The sequence below is a fragment of the Patagioenas fasciata genome, chromosome 10, assembly GCF_037038585.1.
Source record: "Patagioenas fasciata isolate bPatFas1 chromosome 10, bPatFas1.hap1, whole genome shotgun sequence".
In the NCBI taxonomy this organism is placed as follows: Eukaryota; Metazoa; Chordata; class Aves; order Columbiformes; family Columbidae; genus Patagioenas; species Patagioenas fasciata.
This window is the reverse complement of record NC_092529.1, coordinates 10,105,662-10,130,625: the sequence shown is the minus strand read 5'-3', so window position 1 is coordinate 10,130,625 and position 24,964 is coordinate 10,105,662. Positions and strand designations below refer to the sequence as shown.

General features: G+C 41.5%; 1 protein-coding gene across 1 annotated transcript in view; it reads left to right on the top strand.

Moving 5' to 3' along the window:
- Positions 1-24,964, top strand: part of SFMBT1 (Scm like with four mbt domains 1) — a 77,915-nt gene that overhangs the window by 16,284 nt on the left and 36,667 nt on the right. The window contains exon 2 of the mRNA XM_065845897.2: positions 23,630-23,786. Within this exon, the coding sequence (XP_065701969.1) occupies positions 23,759-23,786 (28 nt within the window). The 5' untranslated portion in view covers positions 23,630-23,758. The remainder of the gene's footprint in view (positions 1-23,629; positions 23,787-24,964) is intronic.

Below are 24,964 nucleotides of genomic sequence, written 5' to 3'. Positions count from 1 at the left end.
TGCAAAACTCTACTACAAATCTGCTAATACAGAATTGATTCTTTGTCACTAGTTATGCAATTCCCTTCAATAACCAATCAACTGTAAAGCAATAACTTTTAGCAAGATTATTTTAACTTGAATTTTATTTGAGCTACTCTGTGTTATTCCCTTACATCAGTCAGTGAGGCTTCATGTGTGGCTGTTCCTTAACCTGATTTTATCAAAATAATCCGGCTTTATAAATTGTTTTGAGCCTAAAGAGGTAGTTTTGGCAGTCCTCTACAGGAAGTTGTGGTAATAACATTCTCTGGTAATTATACAGATATTTGTTCACTTTTATTTAAAAAGCAGAGTGAGCTTAGGCTAAAACTCTTCCCATCGACATGGACACTATAATATTGCTAGGTAGATAAAATTCAGCGTTGGAAAATGAAACCTTTCCTGGTTTACCTCTCCTCTTACCACCGTCTCCCCTGCAAAATGACAAAGCCTTTGCAGTCTTTATGTGAATAAAAAAGGCTGAAACCATTTGTCCTGTCTTGAAAATAACACAAAGTTTGCAGTAACATTAGTTCAGAGTTGCAGCAGATAAGAGGTGTAACGTGCCTTCTGGGTTTTTGTGGATTGCCTGTCAGGTTTTAAAAAAAGAAATGGAATACTGTGTTGGAATAGAAACAAGGTCGCATCTACCCAAATACAAGAACCTCTTAAAATTATAGGGAGTGACATCAGGAAAATTATGGAGTTCGTGTTTGCTCGTTCATGCTATCAGTATGTTTTTGGGCAAAAGATGAAGTGTTACAGCGAACATAGCGGCTGGCAGGAGGATTTTGACTCTTGCTCAGCGGGGGCGGTGCTGGATTCCTCGGCTGCACACCCGCGGGTCTGGGCTGTGCTGGGGTGGTGAGTCCCGACAATAACCGTGTGCCAGAGCCACGACACCTGGAACGGAGCGGCCATGGTTTAATGTGGATGTAGTGCACAAAATGTAATGATTTGTTTTTGTTACTTAGCAGTTCTGTGTTGCTTGAAGACCTTCTGTAACAGACTTTTCCTTGTGAGGACAAAAACCAGAAAAGGGTTAAGAAAAATACTTGGTTTTGGCTGTTACAGCTTTTCAGTCATTGTTATATGTATGAAATTCCAGTGAGTACATTTGCCTCTTCTAGTTAAAGCAGAAAGGACGCATATCTAATTCTTATTCATACCGTTAAGCCTGGATTCTGGGCAATGTGAAGAATGTAAGGAGGACACCCGGGCCGTTGTTACTGCCTGGTGGTACCTGCGTTACTTCGTATTGGGCCATCTCACAGACATCATGAGAACAGCTTTTGACCTCCCAGCTTGAGCTGCCATCACACTGGCAGCCTGGAGCTTCTTCACATGCGATGCTTTCTCTCTATCAAAACTGGTTTAGTGACAGGTTTCCTTACACCTTATCTCTGCTCCCCCTTGCTTACCGTGCGGTTCAGCTACAGCAGCAGGGGGTATTCTTCACCTGCATTAAGGGTACATGTGAGAGACTTATGCTGATCGAACTGGACCACTTCTGAGGTGAGCTTTAATGTCTCGCAAATACCTTGAGCCATCCAGCTTTCTCAACATAAATGTGTCAGGTGGCCTTTTCAGCTACTTGACCGTGACTGATTATTAGTGTGCAGACACTTGTACGCTGTGCAAAATTTCCATCTCCCTTTGCTTGATTACAGTTTCTCCCTAACCACGAGGATTCCTGTTCTTCTGGTGGCATCTGATTCTCCTCCTAAATTTATACAATCTATTTCTCTGATGTTGTCATTATATATATAAAAAGCTGAAAGATATGTTACTGAGCAGATGAAAATCTAGATATTAGGTCTTGTTTAATCTGATATCTAAGGCAATGCTGCTGATAAATATGTTTTAATGTTTAAATTAAACACTCTAAGGTTTATCACTTAATACATTTTAATAACTGAGATGGCAGTCAAACTTGCTGTTGGAGTAAGTGCTCCCTGAGGGTCATGTAGAAAAAATGGGTAGAAATTTTGAATAAGGAAGGTGTGGTATGAATTACTGTAGCGGGATTTCTAAGAAGTGCTGACATGTTCCACATGCTTTCAGCTGTGCTGAAATCTGATTGTTTTGACCAACTCAAGATCTGCAATTCCTGAAGTTTTTTATTAAATTCTGATTTCCTGTGTGACATGACATTACCATGATGTCATGCTGCTGGGCTTCTCCTGCAGGGTCTCGCTCACTCTGAGGCAGAAGTGGCCTGTGTGGATTAGCTTTGGCCATGGGAGTCTGCACTGGAGATGGAGATGCTTTTAAAATGAATCTCTTTTAGCTTTCCCTTTTAAAAAATTACCCTTATTATTGTCTCTTTGCCAGAATACCCTTTTTTAGTAAAAGGTTGGTACCACAAATTACCATAGTGTTGCACAGCAGCATCACTTTGAGTATTATCACAGGAATCCCACGTGACCTTGCACGCCTGAGCTGAATTCTCTGTTTTCTGTTTGTGTTAGAAGCAGAAGGCTGGTGTGAAGTACAAGTGCAATACAAACCGGTGTAGGCACCTGTCCTCTCTTGGGACATTGGATACAGTTGTTCAGCAATTTACAGTAGTAGTCTGAGTCTCTAGTAAGTAGAAATTTGATGTGAAGGCTCTGCTTGTACCTGGGGCATTACCCAGCTCCGCACCAGATGATTTGCCTTCTTTCGCACTTTGCCGGCACATGGTGTAAAGTGTCTCTTCAAATGGGATGCTCGGAAAGCTGCCAGATGTTGTTTTGCTGTCTGCAGACAACACTCCCTTATTAGGTCTTTAGTTTGGTGTATCAGAGAAGGAAAAGTACATGCTGTTAAAGTAAAAGGTTATTTTCAGCTTTACTGTTTAAGACAGAAGATCTGGACTGGGAGCCCGGAATCCCATTTTGTTAAAATAGTGAAGTGGCAGTGAAGAGTAAACCCAGTTTCTCATTTCCTCTTAACAACTCCCCAAGAGCATTTGATTTCAGTAGTTTTTCTTTAGATACTGATAGTGGATTAATTTAGTTATATTATAAATTAATAAGCCCTCACGGCATTTAACTTAACTCCTACTTTATTTATTCCTTTTACATTGTTGTCTTTAACATCAGTACTGCTATAAATTGTGGAAACTCTTTTGTGTGTCCTCTGCCCACAGTCTCTTGATAGCAAAGTACTACAAGCTGTGCTATATGATGACTAAAAATCACTATTACAGAATTGGGATTTTTATTTGGTCGCATCTATTTAAGATCAAGAGGATGTTTCTAAAAGACACTGTCATTTATATGCCTTTTGGGTAGTTACGAATTCTTGGTAATAGATGTTTATGATGTGATCTCTTTATCTTAACTGGCTGTAAATGCACAAGCTCTGAAAAGAATAACTTATAGGAAAGTGCACTGAGAGCAGAGGCAGCCAGCCTGTGCTTCACTCAAATCGAGAGCATGCCCAATATTGCACAGTATTGCTAAGCTAATCTAAGTTGTCTGTGTTCAGTGACAACTAAAACCAGAACTCATTACACTTTTAGTAATTTGGATTGAAGGAATGGGAAGATTTTATGTCTGAGCAGTTCTTTGGCAGTGCTGGGTGTAACTGCCTGACTGCCCTTCATCGTGCTTTGGCTTGGGGATCAGTTCAGTGACAGCCAGTGGTACACGCGCTGCTCGGGTGTCGATGGCATTAGACACCTGGCATTGCCACTGCTTCCTCAGTTTTTTGTTTGTGGTAACAATAATGAACATGACTCTGGAGAAGGGAGGTCAGGCAACTTACAGCAGCTCTAAATTTTAATGGCGTGAACAGCATTTGTCTCTAAATTCCTTAATCCCCAGCTGCCTCTGAAGTTGTGTCCTTTTGGGAAAGCTTTTCTGATCAGCCTCACCTACATATTTGCGGGCAGTGGAAATACCTGGAAACAGCCAGCCTGAGAAAAAAGCCAGTGGTAAATTCTATATTTCTTCATTTTTCTCAGCTCTTTGTCCCCCATCATCCCACTGCTCTCTAGAGGCAGATATGCTGGGTGATAGGACGCCTTCGAACTCTGCTCTTTAGATCCGTTCTCTAAGCCCAGCAGAAATTGTCCACGTTCACTAGTCCAAAGCAGATCCAGCATCATAAACCAAAGGCAAATGGAATAAGCCTCAATTAAAAAGAAATTTTTTCCCAAGAAGAAATAGTAAGTAAAACCTACAAAACAACTTTATCTTGTATGCTGAGTGATGAGTGAAATGACAGGGCTGAAGACCCACGTTCTTGCTGCGGTAGAACAGGGTGCTGTTGGGCAGGAGCCGGCAGGCAGCCCGGCTGTGGCTGCTGTGTGGCTTCAGCAGTTCCAAACCCGATCACTGTGTCCCCGCCAGTGCTGTGGTTCACCAGATGTTTTTTCTGCTTGGCTGCAGCACAAGGTTCAGAGACGATGCCTGAAGGCGGATGGCGTTGAGGGGTTACTGCTGCAATGGATCTGGCATCTTCAACATAATGTATACTGTGGGTTTCAGGTACAAGCGAGTAGATCTTTTCCTTTTCTGAGTAATAACCTCCATGGATCTGGTCCAGCTGACTGCATTGTGTAGAATAGATGTCCAAAGCTTTTGATAGTTGTAGATAAAGTGTTATTTCCTATTCTGTTCAGTAAGCGCTAAGAGGAGAAAGGAAGATATCCACTGAGCCTACATCAATAAAAAGTAACACTGAATTATCTTGACAATGAACCTTTTTTTTTCATCTGAAAAAAGCTTTAGAGGACAGGCGCTCTGTTCCTGACAGTGACTGATGGATGTGGCTCAGAGTCTGAACTGTAAACTGGCTCTCATATTGATTAAAATGTGTTTGTGTACCTTGCTGGTGGAGAACGGAAAAGTTTGATGTGATGAGCACAGATGAATTTTCTTATGATGCTACTGTATGGATGAACCAAGTGTTTTCAATATATTTTGGTTTCAGTTTGTATTCCTGGTCCATGGTAAATGAAGTTGTGGTACCTTTAAAAGCAGCTGAAGTAGAGATTTTCATTTAGCACAAGAAGCTGAAGTATATTTCTCCTCTTAACAGTTTTTTTTTTTTTCCCTTGGAAAAAACATAGTTGCTGTTGGATATAAGTTCACTTGAGTTTTGGAGGTACCAGACTGTGCTATAGTGTAAACACAGCTGCTATTGAGTAAAATAGCTTCAGTCTTCTTTAAAGTATACAAGTTCAGTGTTAGTGCAATAATAGATGCTTATTTTATTAACTGTTAGTCTGCCTGTCGGCTTTCTTGGCCAGCTAAAATGATGAGGTCCCCCGTGTGCCTGGCCTGCCATTAATTGATAAGGGATGCACACGGAGAGTACTGCTGTAGCTTAATTGAGAAAATCTACATCTTCTGATTGCTCCCAGGAATGAATACAGGGGTTCCTTCCTCAGGCTGTAATATGGAATGCGTACACATAATGATGTGCAAGCCTTGTTATTTATGCTGGTTAGGTTGGCTTCTAGAACATGCCTGAATGTTGGGTAGAGTTGCATGTACTTTAAATGCCAACATAGATAAGGTCTTCTTGTGTTCAGCACTGAGTGGGAAACTGGTCAGGAACAATTAATCAAGTACTAGTGAGCACTGACAGACATAACCTGTCCTAATTATTATAACCCCTCCTAGTTATTATAGTTAACTGTACTTGTTTATTTTTATTGCTGTATGGACGCTTGTATTTCCAATAGATCTTTTCCTAATTTATGTAAGTTTTCTTTATTTTTATTTTTTAGCTTATCAAGGACAACTTAACTAATACATAAGTTAAATGGCATGATACAGTTTAGCTGATAAATGCCAATTCCTGCATGGCTATGCTTATTTCACATAATCTGGGCATAATAATTCTCAGATCAGAACTAGCTTCAAGGAGGCTCCTTCCATAAGCCTATGTCTCTCAGTTTCACAAGTTTTTGGATTAAAAAAGTAAAAGTGCACTGTGGAATTTTATTCTTATAATAGCTTAAATATAATTTAACTAAACCAGCTCAACTTTATGTGGCCGTACAGTGATTAAATACTTAGAGTTTGTCAAATACCAATATTTAACATTTTAACGAAGGCTGACTTCCCATGTGCTATTTCTGAATTGCTTTTTTGATTTTGAAGACTGCGGTGTATAAATCTCCTGAAGTTATCTTTAGCAGCACTGCTGTTCTCCTCAGGCCACAACATATCCCCTGGATGCGTAGATGCAGGGCAGATTTACAGCGGAACACTCTGCCTGTCTGCTTGGATGCTCAGGGACAACATGTGAAACTTTGCTCGGTGGGTGCAGAACCAGCTCATGTTTGTGCCTCTGCTGCACGTCCCTGCTCGGCAAAACCAGGGTCACGGAGCTACAGGCTGTGCTGCTTCACGTGCTGTTCTTGCAAGTTAATTCCTGCTTGAGAAGTTTTGGGAGTTCATGTTAATGCAGAACAAACGTTTTTTACTCCGAGCTCCTTGGTTTCCAGTCTGTGCTTAAATATTTCTTACGACTCCATCAGAATGGAATCTTTGCTCCATCGTACTGGTCCAGGCAAAATGGGTGTCATTCCCCAACAGATCGCAGAATGTGCATGTGCATTGTATGACAACCAGTATGATGTCACACTAATGGGTTTATAAATAACTGCAGTTATGAAATCTCATTCATCTTTGCTGCTGGAGTTGAGTACTGTACCTGACTGAAAGGACGGTAAATCTTATAAACGGGGAGATTGAGCCTGGACACAGTCTCCTGCTGTGTGAGCTTGTTCCAGCAGAAAGTTTAGTGTGGGGCAGGGATGAACGAGTGGATGTGGAGCTGTCTTTCTGGGGGTAGTGCAGCCTTATTCTGGTTTAGTTACGCATGAAACTATAGCCAAGTTGTAAAGGATGCTCACAAGTATTTTAAAAATAGGTAAGGGGTACAGTCTAGAAGCAAACATCTCTTTGAGATAAGTTTCCTTGTTCCATGTTGAGGCTGGGCCCTGAGGAGCCGTGATTCTCAAGGAAAGCCTGACCTTTTCTTCCAGGTTTCTCTGTTTTCTGTAACATCAAAGGTTTTTGTAGCACATGTTGAGGCAAGAGCTTATTTGGACATTATTAACTGTTAGCGCTTTGATTTCTACTCTCTTCGTTGGTACTTGTTTGTGGAGGCATGGTGCAGGTGGAAGGTTTTCATGATGCAGACCCAGGAGCAGCATGATGTCCACTGTTTCTGCATTGAGTCCAGGTACGGAGGTGAACAAAGAGATTTTGAGTTTCCCTGTTCGTGTTGCGCTATTTTGAATTGGAAGCGTGAGACAGCTCTGCATTTTCACTTCCCTTCACACACCAAAATCTAAACTCTCTGTTTTATCTTCATCAGAAAGTGAGTGGTAGACTGAAATAAAATTCAGGAGGGGAAAAGGACAGCTCTGAAAAATTTACATTTATTCCAATTTTCTTCCTCATGCTGATCTCTAAGAGGCAAACTCCCTCGGCAGCTCCTTTCTGCTTTTCTCTGTCTTTTTCCAGTTCTGGCACCTGAGAGCTGGAAGAGTGAATCATATTGAGCGTGTCCCTGCCCTCGTGCGTTGCCCTAAGCCAGCATAAAGCCACAACGCATACAGCCAATTTCGGCCAAAACCAGCCAGTAGATTTTATTTTCTTCTCAGCATCTATATTTTATCACAGTAACTGATGCACAAATGAACCGACTTGTAATTAATATCAAGGAAAATTTAACCCAGTTGTTATTTAAATCATGTATTAATCTTGGTAGCAGCACGCGTGGAGTTTTGTACCATCGTGCAGTGAAGACAGTGTGGAAAGTTAAAGATAAAACAGTAAAAATCATTGAAAGCTGACTATTTAGAAGGCTGTGAGAAATATTTACATTATTGTAGTAGTGAATGCTGCGGAGTTCATGGATGCGGGAAATGAATGAGCTCTTTGGGGTGTTGGTCTCAGAGCCTTTTCTCTCATCACAGAAGCAGATGCGATGGATTCCTTTGGCTGAAACAAAGAAAAGCTTTGAGTCCCGAAAGAAACTGGGTGTATGGACTTGGGATGGCCATTGTGTGGGAAGAGCAGGAGTTTGTGTTTGCTCTCTGTTTTTACTGGGAGATTGACAGAATGAAATCTGTATCTGCAACAATTTATTTTGTGTTGTTTTGTTTATTTTTCCCTGTATTCTTTAGATGTAGGAAGTGCCCACTTTCACCCTGAAGTGCCAGTAAGTGGGACTTGTAGGGCAGGAATTTTAAGTGTAGGAGAGATTTGCTACAACATGGTGTTGTAGGTCAGTAAAATCTTTTGCCAGAGCATTTGATTTGCATGTTCCCCAACTCCTTCATAGAAATCTCTGGACCAACTAGTTAACGTTTGTAAGAGAAAATTTTGTTTCTGAAACAACTGATAATTTTCTAGGTGCTTATTCTTTCACCTTTTGTTTCCTGATCCTTAGGACAACATTGCTGTGATTGTTTTTACTGACCCCCCCTGTTTTCCCTCTCCCTCCTGTGGCTCCACCTCTCCCCATTTTTGGGTGAACCATGAGAAAGAGCTTAATACCTTTCCTTTCTTGAGGCTTTTCTTACCAAATTTAACCTTTTGAGGCATGAGAGTTCTTTAAATACGTATGATATAATACTGCTGCGGTCAGGGAATTCAGTGATGCTAAAAATGATCTTTTTCTTGTTGTCTGAGAAATATTGTGGTGTTCCCACTTTTGAATCCAAACAAAACTAAGGATGAAACCGTGCTATTTCTGAAACTATAGTCAATCTCCATAATCAAAAATGTTGAAAAAGTAACTAGTACCAGAAAAAGAGTACATACAGAAGATAAGGTTTAAAATCCCATGGTCTAGAAAGAAAGACTGCTCAGAACGTGCCTTGCTCAAGATTTCAGAGTAAGGTTTGGACAGGAAAAGCTACTGATCTCCCTTACCTGTTTTGTCTGTAGCAAATTAAGTGCAAACGTATGGGTTTGATGTTCTGGCCTTCTGCACTGCAGTGCTCTGCCAGGCTGCAAGAGCACTGAGGTTTTTAACTAAGTGCTTTCTTAGTAATACTGCGTCCAAAGCTGCCGTGTGGGCAGGCTTTGGCCTTCCAGTTTGTGAATGCGTCTTTTTGACTTGCTTGGTACGAGCCCGTTCTTTGTGGGGTCCTCCACAAGTTGATCTCCTGTTTCTCCTTTGGAAAACCTTGCTCCAATGTAAAGGCTGCTTTGCTGTGCTCTCTGATCTCCCTTCCCTCCACAGCACTGTTTTTCTCTCCTCCTTGTGTTGATAACTTTCATTTTAGAGAGCTACAAGTGATGGCAGGTGAGGAACATGGATACAGTTCACTGCCACTGTAACCTTCCTGTGGCTCATCAGTGTCTTCACCTTTGCCTTCTTGCATTGAGCACTTAGACTTGGAAAAAATAACCTGTCCCGCTATGGCAAAGCTTCCTCTACCTTCAGTCCAAGAATTAAAATGAATATGACTCGGGGAATTGGTGGACATTTCTCAAAGTGCAAGATACCATTTTTTCTGTGGAAAATAAATAGCTTGCACAGATAATCTGAAGCATAAAGCTATGAAATAAGTTCTGCAAAATTAAAATTCAGGTGGGGGTTATGCAGATTGCCTTATTTGAATATTTAAATCTTCTGTAGCTTTTTGATGACTGCTTTATCATTGTTTTCCATATATATGCAATGATGCTCATTTACAGCCTTCCCCAATCAGTTATAGAGCAAATACCACTGCTATAAATAAAATGTCATTTGCAGGAGACAGAGTTTTGTAAGTTAAATGAGGAAGAAATGTTCCCTTTGAAGAAATGTTAGCTGTGATCAGTTGGTCAGGATTTTCTCCACAGAATTATTAAAAGAACTGGTTGAAATGTACATTTTTCCATTCTACTTCTTCACTGACATTAGCCAAGGAGTACTTTTTTTTTTTTTCTGATAGTGTTTCAGAAAGATAGTCTAAAAGCAAAAAAAAGTCTCTGAATGTTGATGTTGCAGCCCGGCCAATGTAGTGGTTGGCTCTCAGGAGGGAGCAGTTGTTGCTTGTCACCGTCCTTGGCTGCAGTCGCACCCTCCTCCCTGCCAGGGCTGCTGCCTTCATCCTGCACTCAACTGGTTCTTGTCCAACACAAAACTAATCACATTCTTGTTTTTTCTTCTTCTTTTTGTTTTCTTGGTCAGATCATACTTTGGCTTTTGCTTCTGCACTGTCTACTAAATAATTCAGATATTTCTGTCTTGTTAGTATCACTGGCTTTGCTGTTAGCATTTGTGTACTGTCAGTAAATGCATATTTGTCACGACTGGAGAAAATACACTTATTTTTGCTGTTGTAGTCTGAAGCCCCGGTAGTATCTGACAGATACACCACGTTAGCAGCTCATACAGCCACACGTCAGACCGCTGAGCTGCTTCTGGTCCTGGTTCCACCACAGGCTTTCCTGCACCTGCCGGGAAATCACAGAACCTCGTCTGCAGTTTTATCATTTCTCAGGGGAGTGATAGATCCTGCACTGGGGTGGTGAAGCTTGTTGAATCAGTTTTAAAGTAACTTAGATTAGATTAGTTTGAGGTGATTATACTCAAGACATCCTACCTCTACAGGGACTGTGACATTTCATCAGCGACACTATCTTTGGAAGATATGGAGCAGCTCAGGTCGGAATGCATTTCATGGTAACAGTGCTGTTGTTGTTTAAGAGTGCACAGGAAACCTATAAAACAGGTTGGGGATCAAAGTCAGGATCTGACTACCAAACTTACAGCGCAAAGATCTTTTTTGAACAGTTGGTGCAAGTTAGACTGTAGAATAACCTGCCATCAACACTCTTTTTGTTAAGAAATCTTTAAAATATACATTGTAGGAAACTGAATTCTGCCTCATCTAGGATTTCTGACTTGAGGTGGCAATTTTTACTCAAATAGTTGAGACAGAAAGTTGATACATTTAATAAAAATGGAATTAGAAGTTCTTATATTCATTTTTGGAGACTTGACCGAAGGGGCATAGCCTTTGAGATGCATTCCCTGTTGGCTCCCATGCATGGTAGAATCATGGGTTTGTGTTTGGCTTCCCCTCTGTTTTAAGATGGTAATTCACTTCATGTTTTTCCTTTTAAATTAGGGAATGCCTGTGAGTAGGAAATCACTGTATTCCTGTGAAGATCTAATATTTGGATGGGCATACAGGTTGCATGCTTTGGATTGATGCTTGAGCTGATCTGCCAGAGGGAAGGAGAAGAGAACATGTCTTTATGGAAGTAGTAAAACCTGCTGCTACTTCATTTTCTGTGTTGCTGGTGTTTCTGTACTGTGCTAGCAGTGTGCTTTGTGAAGAGCATGTCAGTCGCAGGTTGCAGGAGGTGTGAGGAGGAGTAAGGGGATCTCCTCGCTGCTCCCTGGCCCCAAGCTGCCGTAGTGCAGGGCATGGAGAGCTGAGCCGTCAACACAGGGAGATGGTACCTGGGTGTTCTGCTGCCACAGTCATCTGCTGCATCCTGAGGTGGTCATCCTTTTCCTCCTTGTGTAGTGCCATGATGACATCAGTGATGCTGTATGTGAGGCAGCGTGTGCTTTGCTGGGCCTTGGGCAGGAGCAGCAGCGGCTGGAGGAGCAGCAGAGCTTGGTCCCCGCATGCTGTGGGCTCCCAGGAGCAGGGGGAGAGGATGTGCGGAGCGGGGCTGTTGCAGATGCAGTGATGGTGCTAGCAGCTGCCCTCACAGTGCTCTTTGGGGGCATTCCAGAACTTCATGGTAATGACATGGTGCCTTTCACAGTAATGAAGCACTGAGATTAAGCCTGAGGCATAGAAGTCCTGAAGTGATGCTGAACTCTGAAACGTGGGTTTCTGAAGAAAATGACACAACAGGCCTGGAGTCCTGACTTCTGAAAGTTTGCAGTCTCCTGTACTCTCAGGATTCATCTGAAATGAAAAACTGCTTATCAGCATTTCAGAAAGCAAGACCTGAGTGCTGATGGTCTTGACAATGAGGTGGCTTTGTAGAGTGTGTTAATTGAGTGTTGGGTGTGGTTGTCACTTTGAAAAATCCTCCTTCTGTTTATCACATCCCAAAAGTATTGTCTCTGACACTGGAATTCGCTTGACAGGCTGAGGCTTTACTGCTGGGTCTTTGCCAGGAAAGATGATGCTCACTTGCACTTGCAAAGACAACTTCTGCAGCCACAGGCTTTCCCTGTTTTATTTTCCTGTTGTGTGACCTGTGCTGGCTACCCAGGAGTAAGTTAATTTCTTCATGAGGGCAATTAAGAGTTCCTGGTCTGTTTTGATCCAGCCTGGTGTGTTGAGATGAGTGCTTTTGATAAAACTGTGTCCTATTTGCTTCTGCAGCTTTTATTTGCAATAATGGTTTGATTGGTTTGTTTGTTTTTTGATGCCTCTACTTGTTTTCTGTCTGTGTGTATAGATTGTGTGTTCAAGGATCATGAGTGTGCATAAAACCAGATTTTTTTTGTTAATTTTTTTTAATTGAAATTATTTAAACTTGAATTATTTAAATTTAAATTATACAGTAGCAAACCTACAAACTTTGAAACCAGTGATTGTCCATCTCAATTTTTACTCTAGCCTGCCATTGACAATTTGACTGATTTGTTTGCTCAGGGAAGAAAACCTGACACTCCATGTTCAGTGAGATGCCACTCCCTTTGTTATCCTCTAGTATCAGTGCCAATATTTTAAAAATAGGAACCTAAAGTTAGACCAACAAGTCTATTTTAAACCCAAATCTTGAAGACTGGCTATAATTTCACAAGTGATGTGCACCAAAGAGCACCAGTTGAGTAGGAGACATGTTGGAATTCCTGCTTGCTCTAGGAAAATGGAATCCACATAACTAGATGTTGATGTGTTGAGAAATAGGTTTAGCTTCTAAACCTTTGAACTTCTGTAGTGGTGGGGTGGAAAATGTTCCTGGGCATAAATGTCCTTGGTGTTAAGCTGGGCTTTATTGTGGATCTTGGCTGCCTGGAGGTGGTGTGAGGCCTCGCTGGCTGACGGGGGCTGGTTGTCCTGTGGTTGTGTTGGTGTTTGAGGGAGAGTTGCCCTGTGTCTAGCTTGTGGTTTAGGAGCTTTTCTGAGAGATGCATGTAATATATTTCCTTTTCTTTATCATCCACTGTTTCAATGACATGACAAAGGAAGCAAACAAGTAGGAGTATGCTTTTACATATTAAAAAGCGTTTTATATGATTGACCATTTTTTTAAATGTCATATTTGCAAAGTACCTTCCTTCTCCTCCACTTCTTCTCCTTTAATTGTTGTATTGTCTGCAGTGGTGATATCCATTAGGTGGTTCTCTGGAACAGGAGTACAATTTCAAAAAAGGATTTGGAAGATAGTGCAGGGGTTTTTTCCCTTTACATGCCTTGAGTGCTCAGCCAAGTTGAGTGTCCTGCTCAGATTTTATTCAAAGACTTTCCTATAACGTATGCACAGAATGAGGCAGCAAAGAGGACTTGTTTGAATAAATCGAGCCTCTTAGCAGTATTATGGAGGTATTTATTGTAACTTCGTTAAGACTGCATTGACCTTCGTACTTTGTCTGCAGGACTGACATCCCTCATGCATTGAAATTAGTTTCCAAATCTGGTGTTCTAACAGATGAATTTTTGCAGATTACTCCAGTAATTTTAATGTTTCACACACTTACAGATGAATTTTTATCTTTGTTAATTGCCTAAAATATATATGCACTGAATGTACTTTCTGGCTTAACACACCTTTCTCTCATGAAGTGGATAGCTGAGAATTGTATCCTTAATGATGTTTATCTGTTGGTGCTTCATCTTCTACCACTTATCAATGGAAGTGTTCTTCCTTGAGACCATGGAAAGGGCACGATTCTCTTTTTTTGTTTTGGAGCTAATAGTTGTTAAGTGCTTATGTGGTCCACTTTGCCACCTATAGCTTTCCACAGGTTGCTCTCAAGGGCTCTGTGCTGCAGATCTCAAACTTTGGCGCTGGTTCAGAGTTTTCTCTTGAACAGTGAGCGAGTTCTGTGCATTTTTGTTTCAAGCCAGAGGAATGAAACTGGTGGTGACTGACAAAAAGTTTAGTTATTTCACTTTAAAAGTCTAAACCAGGCTACTGTACCCATTTATGTAGTGTGGTTACTGTGGGGAAGCTGAGAAACCAGCTATTTCATAGTGCTGTTTGTGGTGGTGTACATTTCAACTTAAAGGCTACTCAAACCAAGTTTAAAGGGTCCCTTAATCTGATGGCTGGTAGATTGCTGCTGGCAGTTTAACTGTTGCATGTCACTTTCTGTTGGGCAGCCATCCGTGTCACATCATTATGTCGTGTGGGATTCAATATTTCAGTGCCCCAGGGATTCAGAAGTAGAGATCAGAGTAATTTTCTTTCCGTGTGAGTGCTCTATTTTATCTCATGAATTATACTACATGTTAGTGATGGAATATTTACTCGTTCATGCTGCCTGTCTCTATGCAGAGGATAAGAAGTTGACAAGCTGCTGTCTGGGACTTGGGAGCAAAAGAAACTTCCCATTCTTCCTTTATTTTATCCAACTTGTAACTTTAGGCAATTGTATTCTTGCTATAGGATACATAATAAAAAGTTGCCCATGAAAACAGAGCAGTCTGTTCAGTATGGTTTCTTTGTTTCATTGTATATCTGATAAACCCCAGTATTCTTGTAGTCTGTATGCTGTAGAAAGTAAATGGAGAAAGCAGAATAATGCTGGAGATTTTGCATTTAAAAATCTAAACGAAACCTGAATGCCTTGGCAAAAACACTATCTTAAATGTTGAAGAATCAAAACAAGCAATTCTTAATAGCTTCTATTTGCCACCAGTTATAAATACAAGGGGACCGTTTGGAACAGCCTGTTGTGTGTTGTTGCCCTGTCAAGTGATTGCTCTGGCTGTCTGGTGGCATCTGAATTAGCTGGGAACAGAGTTGTGACTTTCACATTCTCACCTGGATTTAACTTGTAGTTTAATGGAAATTGCTTTACCAGCTGGATAGTGCAGCATGATTTATTGAGCTAGACCTGAGTGTTACAACATCTATTAAACAGGCTTTCCTGTTCTAGGTGCGTTACGTGTATAGTCAGGCGGGAAGTCAAATCGTGGAAGCAACTGGACTTCAGGCAGGGATGAGATGGGGTGGGAAAACTGGCATAAATGGGCATAAACTAAATGAAAGAAGGTAAATGCCACTTATAATATCAGCAGAATTGTGTTAAACAGATTGTTGGTTTTTCTGTGTTGTACAAGTAGCTCTCACAAAAGGTTGAATTAAAGGTACGAATATTGGTCCCATGTTGTGACAAAAGAGATTCTCCTTTTCTCTGGTAAATATTTTTTATGCTAATAAAAATGCATATTCATGGACAACATTTCCACATTTTTGAGGCAGAAAGGATTGCCAAGCTGCAGCCTTTCAATCTGCTGTGAGGTTTTTGTTTGTTTGCCCGTGTAATGGCAGCAACTTGCAGTATTTAACGTGTGATTTGGGGCTCTGCCCTGAGTTCTCTGGCGGGGCAATGGGTGTCTGCTCGGGCTGGGTGGGACCCTGCGCCTCTGCCAGGGTGCAGGCCGGGCTGCTGCTCCTGCACTGTGTTATTCGGGTACCCGTCTGAGTCCTGAAGGTGTCTGTGCATGAAGAAGTGATGATTTTCAAAGGCCGTGAATAACTTGGGGGTTTGCTGGTTCGGTGAGAACAGAGCAGTGTGTGCCGGTGTTCAGCCCGCTTTGTTTGTGGGCACTGGGCAAACCCCAGGAAGCTGTCTTAAGTGGAGGCTTTTAAAATTTTTTTCTTATAAGCCCTTGGAATAAAACCAAATATGTTTATGATTGCAGTGGGCTGCAGTGGCGCAGGCTGGCAAGCCTCCCCTGTAGAGGTGCTTGCAGTCCAGCGGTTCATCTGGAAGGTGTGAAGCGTGTTCCAGAGCCACACAACTTGCTGTACGCCTGGGTTGCTATTGAGGGTTACGTTTCAGATTCTCCAAAATAAATAATTTGACCCTTTTATATTTTCTGATAATTTCTTTGAAAATGTAAGAACATAATGTGTGTTCTTTAAATGCAGTTGTCTTGGATCTTAGTGTCACTCTTTTAGTGGGAAAGAAAAGCACCTTGGAGTTCTAAAATAGATGTAAAGGAGCTGGCAGGGATACAGAAGGGTAAAACTGCTATGAGTACTGGTCAGAGAGCAGAGATTGCAGTGCAGGTGTGGTAGAGAAATATAAGTTTTAATAATTAATCTAACTCTGGTGATAGTAGTTCCTATTTGCATATATATACATATATAATCTTCATGTTCGGTGGGTTTTGTTCTCAGAGGCCATACAGAAGGTGTTCAGATAAGAACACTTGAACATTCTCTTGGCAGGCAAAAAGATGAAAGGGATTGCAGGAATCCCGAGCCTTGTCTCCAGGAAAGCTTCCTTTGTGAGGAGCAGGAGCCAGGTGCTAAGATGAACACCATTTTTGTTCTTGCAAGGACAAAGCTCAAATAAATTGACAAGAGTAGAGAGAGATTAGAGAAGCTGAAAATTCAGAAATTTTGACTGCTTTTGATGAAATAACAGTTTCTCAGGAAGGATGGATGGGTGTTGGTTAATACTGTGGTCCTTGGACAGAACGTAACTGCGTAATGCAGAGTCTGCAGCCAAAGATGTTGAAGGAAGGTGGGTCACCAGGACAGGGCACCTACGGCCTGTTACAAAAGGACAAAATTACACAATTTGACTGTAAGAGACGGGGTAGAGAGGTGATAGTGGAAGGTGCTGAACTCGGACTACATTTGGTTACAGTTGGTCTAGCAACTGCAAAAAAATGTCGAAACGTAGCTGCCCCCCCTTATTTATTTCTGAAATAAAGGAAAGTTTTGCTTTTGTTCTGGAGAACTAAATATGCTATCAAGATGGCCTGAAGAAAACATTGGTGATCATACCTACAATAAAGGGCGAATCAGTGATCTGTATATCTTTGATAAATCCTTAGAGAAGCAAGCAAATAAGCTTCTGTTTACAGACCCACTGCTCCATACCTGCTTGTAAAAATAATGCTTTTCAGAACTGCAAGTCAGCTGAAGGTTTCTGCTCTGCGCATTGGACAGGGTAATTCCTTTGGCAGCTGTGACTTCAATGAAATCAGTAGTATTTTTATTACTTTGTTATAGAAGCCTCAAACTTTATTTTGCCTATCTGTTGTCTGCTTACTGGGCTTTACAGGGCTGTCTTGGAAAGATCTGGAGCAGACTAGCAGTGCCAAGCACAGAGCTCTGTGGCAGGTCCTTCCTGCAGAGGCCACTCAAATTGCTTTTTGCTTGTCACAGAACAGCAGTTAAAATGACTTGAAAAATTGGAATTCCAGCATAAATTAGAGATTGTAAGAAGTCTTCTACTTTGTCTTTTGTTTGTGGAGGGCCAGATACTAGGAAGACATGTGTTTGTGAAATATTAATACTTACTTTGTTTATACAACTGGAAATCAGAAAATCTGTAAGTGTTATCCAGGCTTCCAACTGCTAGTGCTTAAATAAGAGAAGACAAAATTACAAGAAAGGTCTTATACCATATTTTGGCTTTAGAAGGCTTGGTGAACTAGGGGCTTCATGAAGTGTAGGACTGTGGAGAATGTTTCTTGGAGAAGTAGGACCTCTGCTGAGGGTTCCAGCAGGAAGAGTGACAGGACAATGGAGCAAGAGGGAAAGGTGTAAAAGTAAGTATATATAATACTTTGCTTCCCAGGAAAATAATTTGAATATCCTGTCTGCCAGCTGTGTACTGTCATTTGGTGCTTATGGGTACAGAAGAACAGGTAATGGGCACTTAGAGAAGCTGTGATGAGGGCATCGAATCACAAAACACGAGAAGTGGGAATCGCGTTCTGTGTGGCAGGTTAGACAGAGGCTGGTTTTGTGCCTGCCCTGCTCTTGCACCGTGTGGATGGAGTTACAAATTCTCGAGCTGGGGACAGGAGAGCAAGCAAAGCACAGGCAGATTTCTGGGCTGTTGGTGAGTTGCTTATCGGAGCATAGCAGAAGTGATCATGCAGACACTGGCTGATCTGTGAATTTGAAACACTTTCTTACCATCAGAGGTATTAAAGATTTCTTAACACTGAATGCTGTTCTGAATATTTGCTTGCCTTTGCCTCTCTCAGTCCTGATTTCAAGGGTGAGATTTTTTTCGAAGGAGGCAAATACTGGCCATTGTGCCCTGATGGAGAAGGTTGCTGATTTGCTGTGGCAGGTAGATCAGCTGTGTCCTTCCACTGAGTTGGCAGCAGCATCCGGCCAGGCTCTGATGTTTCCCCCAAAACTATACGGCTGTTCTAAAGAGATGTACTGACCCTTCTGTGGGAGCTGTGGGTGTTCCTGTACTCTGAGTGTGTTGCTACAGAAGTGAGAATGAAACTTGCAATGAATAGCTTGAAAGTGAATTTTCTCCAGCAGTCTTGATTTTGGTTCTGATGGAGAAATTTGCTTACTAAGTATCTTACTTTTTTTGTGCTGAAAATACTAAGTAATGGTACTCCAGACTACTGTGATGCAAAATCTCATCAGTATACTTGTAATGGATTTCATTAAAGTGTTTGTGAGGAATCAAGTACTACACATTGTAAGTGGGCCTAAAATAAAGTTGGCTCAAACCCGAATAGTTTATTATGTTGGTTGCTCTTTGTGCTATAGTTTTTTTTTAATGTATATATACATTCTGCTGGAATTTAAAACACATCAACTTAAGTTGTCATCCTAGATGGTCCCTTATATTTTTTGACTTTCTCCTACCAGTGAGGGCTGGCAGAGGCTCAGGCTGGGTGGAGTCTCTCTGTTCTCGGAGAGGGTGCAAATGTGTTTTCCAAAGGCCTGATGTTCTCCGTCTGCCTTATCTCGCAGAGTAAAGGACCCTCACAACCACGGTTCAGCTACCTTAGGTCTGCTTGGATGTTGATAAGGCGTGTGGCCTGTGAGTACCCAGTTGCATACAAATCTCAATTCGTAACATGTCCCCTTCCTCCCCTGGAGCCACCGTCTCACCTTCTTATAGCAAAAGAGGCAGCTGATGCCTGTATTCACGATTAACTATAGTAGTGTTAGATGAGGAAAAAGGTTAAAAAAAAGCTTGAAGCTGTCTTTTGCAGGCTGTGGAAACGGCTTGTTTCTGCAATAATAATAAAAGCAGAGAGCAAGCGCATATCTGGAGCTGGCCCGAGCTGTAACTGCAGTTGTGTGGCAGTGTCAGGAACAGGGCACGAGGGGCCGTGGTCCCCATGACAGAGCCCCGGCACTGCTGCCGCAGCATCGGGCCCGCTGGCGGGAAGTGGTGATGCAGGCTTTGAGAAGGAAAAGTCTCTCCTTCCAGCTAATTTTGTCAAAAGAGTTCTAGATGTTGACTACAGAAGAGCTTTTATGATGAGCTTGTGTGTTAGTAAAATGAGTTGGGAATATTCACTGAGTTTAAATGTCTGAGCATGCACCGGAACGACAGGTTGTAGGAACAACGGGTAGTTTCCTGTTTGTATGTGCACTGGGAAGGGGTGGCTGCTGCTGCTGGCACTCGGCTGTACCTGTTTTGTACTTCACATTGTTCTTTCTGAATGGTTTTCAGACAGAAGCTTGTAGTAGAGGGGAGCTTTTGTCCTCAATAGCTTTTCTTCCTGAAATGCCAACAAGAATCTCCACTGCAAACACTGGACCTCATTAGAAGATGTGCTAAGCCCAGCACTGTTCATGCCATATCTGTGAGTCCTACAACAAAGAATTTGTTAAAAAAAGTCTTGAGATGAAGTGCACGTGCCGTCTTCCCTCATAGGGAACAGGTAATCAGTATTCCCTTGGAGTGAAAAAGCAAAGATATATGCGTGAATGGGCATAGGACCAGGAGGACATAGCCCATGTCTCCTCCTTCCTCCAGGAGATGGTCCAAAAGTAACAGAAAGGCCCTTTGCCTTTCTGTGTTGGTGTTGGCAGTAGATTGATCTGTGTTCAGTGGCAGAGTTGGAGGTTTCAGGTGCTGAAGAAGCTCTGCCCTGCTCTGCAAACCCCTGCAACAGGTTTACTGCCTGTGCAGAGTGAAGCTCCATATTGTAGGCACAGGGTTTTGAAACAGGTTTTACTTGGATGCCTTTGGATGAAGGAATTTGCTGAAAGCTGATCCTTTCTGTAACTTCTTCCCCAGTCTGTAGGGGTGTCTCACGTCCCCATTGTCTCATGTGCCTTTGTTTTAAAATAATATTAAGCCTCAGACACCAGCTGATTTACTTTAATTCAACATCCAGCTTATGTTTGATTTCTTTTCATATTCAAGTGAGCCATCTGGCTTTAATGAACTGTAACTGTTTTTAATGCTGCCTCCAGTTGCTAACATCTGAATATTTCATGTGCTGATAGGAGGCTTGAAATGCAGAAGTGCGACTGAAGAGTCCAAAGTATTTTCAAATCAGTCCTGTTCCAGCAGCACTTGTGCTCCCTCCCCTCGAGATTTATCAAAAGATAATCTTTGGGGTGCCAGACTGTAAGCACCAGCCATGCCGGGTGCTAATTACAAGTACTCTAGATTTTGTGTACACAAAACACAGGAGCTGCTTATGAAATCCTGAATAACTACCCAACTTGACTTGGGCAGAATATCAATCAACTTCAACAGGAGCTGCCAGTACTTGGCATCTTTTAAATAAACAGCCTCTTTGGTGTTTGGTTTGTTTTTTTTTTTGGGGGGGGAGAAGGGGTGTCTAATATATTTTCATGTTGCAAAAAAAAAGATAAAGTTAGTTTTGAATTACCTAGTTTAGCTGTGGACATTGAGAGCTGGATCTTGTAAACTGAAAATATCTTAATTATAATTAAATTCTGAGGGTACTTTACCAGGGCTACACCATTAGAAAGCAGCAGTATATCCTCAGATTTGTTGGACTACAAGCTTCACTCAGTGTTTTTCACAGGGTTGCCTTTATTTTGGCTTAGCGGTGTGACAGCTGATAAACTTAGAGTAGAACATTACCAAGAAATATTTTGATGAATGATTAAGAAGTGTTTTGTTGGTTAGTTCTTCACTGTGTGCCAAACGTCATGCAGGTTGCCAGTGACATCACCTGCCAGCATTACCCCATAAAGGACGGAGTGAATGGAAAGTTAGACTGTCTTTTGGCAAGAGGACAGTCTTCCCAAGGGTCGCGTTAGTGTATCCTGCACTGCCGTGTCCTGAGAGCCTGGAAGAACGTAAGGAACCAAGGGAGATTGATGGAGATCAGTACCTGTGCTTAATTTCTCAGTAACTTTCTGAGAGAGACAGAGCTCAGTTAGGAGTTAACTTGTGACCTTGTGGGTGTATGCTGAGCACGGTCTTTTTGAGCTGGAGACAAGTATGTGAGAAGCAATATAGCAGAAATTGGCAGCTGAGTTCCCTTCCAGATGCAATCCCGAAGCTATAATGAATAAAACTGTATTAATATCTTCTATACAGTAGAATTTTGTGGCATCGAGCTACCATTCAATAAGAGTTCTAATGATACCTCTTGCTACTCTTTAAAAATTTTTATTTGCACACAAAATGGAAATTTTTAAAGTTGGCTGTACTTTTTATTGTACTTGAGAACTTCCCACACTGCTGAGCACTGTTGGTGGATGTTCCTTTAATTCTATTCAAATTTGTTGTTTTATTTGTGCATGAATGAAGCTACCAGTGCTGTGCACAGGAGATTTCAGCCACAGTTTTCAGTGCTTTGTGCTGCAGTTCCCTAAAATTCATGCCGAGGGCTGTAGCTCAGTTACAGGACAACTTTGCCTTCTTGCTTTTAGTTGAGGTGTCACTCCAGTTTGGTTTGACTTGTGTGACATTGCCAGCTAACGAGCCTGGGTGCTCCACAGACATGCCCAGGACATTTGCAGCCTGCTATGTGGCATTTTATAATTAATTCAGTGGAAATCCTCCACAAAACAGAATTGGGGTGCTTTGGGATGCTTTGGGGTGCTTTGGGAAGCCTTTATTTTTTTCCTTTCCAAATTCTCTGTGTCTAAACAGTGGAGGCATGTCTTGATTAACTTGCTTTGCGTGGGACCAGGGGAGCCTGAAGATAAGGGCTATCAGTGGAGACACTGACACTGTGCGAAGGGACGGGCAGGCTGGCACAACAGCCGCTCTTCCACCCAAACTTCCCTCCAATAGAACCACTTCTTCAAAATGCTTCAATTTTTAACACAAAGACAGATTTTCAAAGGAGAAAAAAAGCATTTAGTTCCATCCAGTCCAGTTACACCATCAGAAGTGAAGCCATGGTTGCACCTTTGAAAGCAGTATTGTCTTGGGAAATCTCTCATTTGTGAGACGCATAATGAAGGAGGATTTTCTGTGTTTCCATCTTTTAGGCAACTTGCATTTCTTACAAATTAGTCCAGGCTGCAGTAGGGCAAACAAACAAACAAACAAAACCAAAAAAACCACACACACACAAAACAAAACAAAAAACCAACACCCAAGCAAACCAAAACACAACAAAAAACCCCCACACTTAAAATAGGTTGCTTTCTTATACCTTAAAAAAAAAAAAAAAAAAGGGCCCTCTTGCAAAACCTTTCTTGAGGATTATTGGGGAGTCTCCATAGACACTCTAGGGATACAAAACTCAAAAAAAACCCCGAAACCCCAGACTTCTCAAGTGTGTAGGTATTCCCTTTTTAAAAGCATAGTTATTCACAATGTGTTTAGGTGGGAAGCGCAGCCTTTGTTTTTTAAAATGTGATGGTTGGTCCTATACGTTATTTCTGGTATCTTGCTTAACAAGAAAAAAACCCCAGTGCTTCCCAGGCATTCTGCAAGAATGCAAAGGGTATTTGAAGAGTATGGGCTTTTACAAGATTTTTCATGCAAATAATCTTGGTTTTGGGGTGCCTTCACACCCCGTCTAATTGATTTATATAAAGTTTTCAGTCAAAGTGTGATATTAATAAATAAACATGTAACCTAGGCTTTTATTTACTGTACAACTTTGCTTTAGTAGAGAATTTCATAAGGGAAAAATCCTCGTAGTATGTTGCCAGTGCGGTGAACTAATGGGCTTGCTTGAGACCCGTCCTTCCTTGCTTCCTACCATTAATAATGTAATAGTGATTTAGTTGCTCATAGGAATAGGCTTGAAAGTTATGGCTTCTCATCACAAAATGTTGAGGAGTGTATTTCTGCTCCCTTCTTTTTTTTCCTTTTTTTTTTTTTTTTTTTTTTTTAAGCTGGTGTGTTGGTTTTGTTGTGTTTTTATGCTTGGTTTGGTGGTTTATTTTGTGGGGGGTTTTGTGTTTGTTGGTTTGGTTTTGTTCTTTTTTAACCTGGTAGTCTTGTTCCATGACTTGGTTAGTTCCCTAGTTCTTTAGCCTTGTGAGGGGTTGAAGAACCTTTTGAGAGGGGTGACTTTGTTTTGGGGCTGAAGAGGTGTTGAAAATCAGCTTTCTAATTGGCTGATTTAGGAAATATTTTTTCCGTAGTATAAGTTGGGTCCACAGATGAGAGGTGTGGAATAGCTAAACATACATAAACACAGTGAGATGCCCTTGTTTGCTATAAGGTTTCTGGCTTATTGCTGGAGTAATGTTTTTAATGTATCTTAAAAGTAGTCAAAATCCAGTGAATATTTTCTTATGGGTTGTTCCTTTCGGGTTTTTTTCAGGATTGTTTCTTGAATGTCCTGGCTGTCACTGGGACTGAAGGTGGGAGGCAACTCATGACCACCAAAGCGTGACCTCCTCGAATTCCTCTGCTTCTGGCTGCTGGCAATAACCCCTGGGCTGCTGTGGAGATGAATGGAGAACAGCAATGTGATGCAGGTAATGGTCCGGCTGAGCTCCCTGGCTAATGAGTCTCAAAAAGCTCGACAAGCGAGATGGAACAGGCCCAAGCACAGTGAATAGTGCATGTCTCTGATGCTGCGTACTGTACACAGCGAGAAACTTAAATTTCAGTGACTCTGGGTTAGATTCTGACTATGGGACTTAAGTTTGTTATTGCTGTATTTCTAAAGCAAGGTGCATCATCGGCTTGAAGGGGAACAAAGTCTCACCCTCTTTAGTAATTGTGTTTTTAAGAAGCTGTGTCTTTCCTCTGCGTGGTATCACTGTGAGATGGGCTTCTGATAAGCTTAATGGCTGTAAGACTACTATTTTAAGGCTTTTGTCTGTCAAAGTAGTTAATATTATCTTGTTCTGTCCTCATGTTCATCTTGTTCTTAATATTTTGACAAGGTTGCCCTGCTGGTTTAAAAAGTCAGGTAACTGAAGCTGGTTGCTGCCATTGTAATCTGTCCTGGTTTTCTGCTGTGCCTTGGTGTGCCTGCTTTGATGGGTTTGGGATATCAACTCCTAATCTGCTGCGCAATGGTATATTATGATAAATTAGCTCAGGTTTTGGTTCACTGTGAAAGACGAGGCTGAGGAGAGTGTCTGTCTGGGATGGCTGGAGGTACTAACAGCCTTCTGAAACAGTTCTGGACTGTACACTCCTATGGGGATAGAGCCCACCCATTTGTGTGATTTGTTCCTTTTCCTTGAGGAGATCCCTACCTATAGTGTTGTATAGATAATATAAAATAAATTTTAATTTGTAGCTACCAGTGTTAACAACTGGATTAGGATTTTATCTGAGTATTCGTTCTCTTTGGTACTTGTCCAACAAGCAGCTCTTCTCATAGCACAATTCACTATTGGTAATTTTTGTGCCTTTACTTTATGGAAATCTAATTGCTGTCAGTGTTACTGAAGAAATGTTAAACATAATTTTGATCGACAGTGCTTTTAGAAGAATGCTATCATCTGTTTTATGATGCAGAAATATGCTTTTGATTATTAATTATAGCCAATCAGTCAAGTTGTTGTCAACCTTATATCCTCAAATAAGGAAGAAGAGGCAATATGCGCAAATACGCAGAACATATCCAGGCATATGCAAATACTCTGTCCTGTGCTAGTGGAAACTTCTAACTCCTGTCATGTAAGTGTGAGAAACGGAA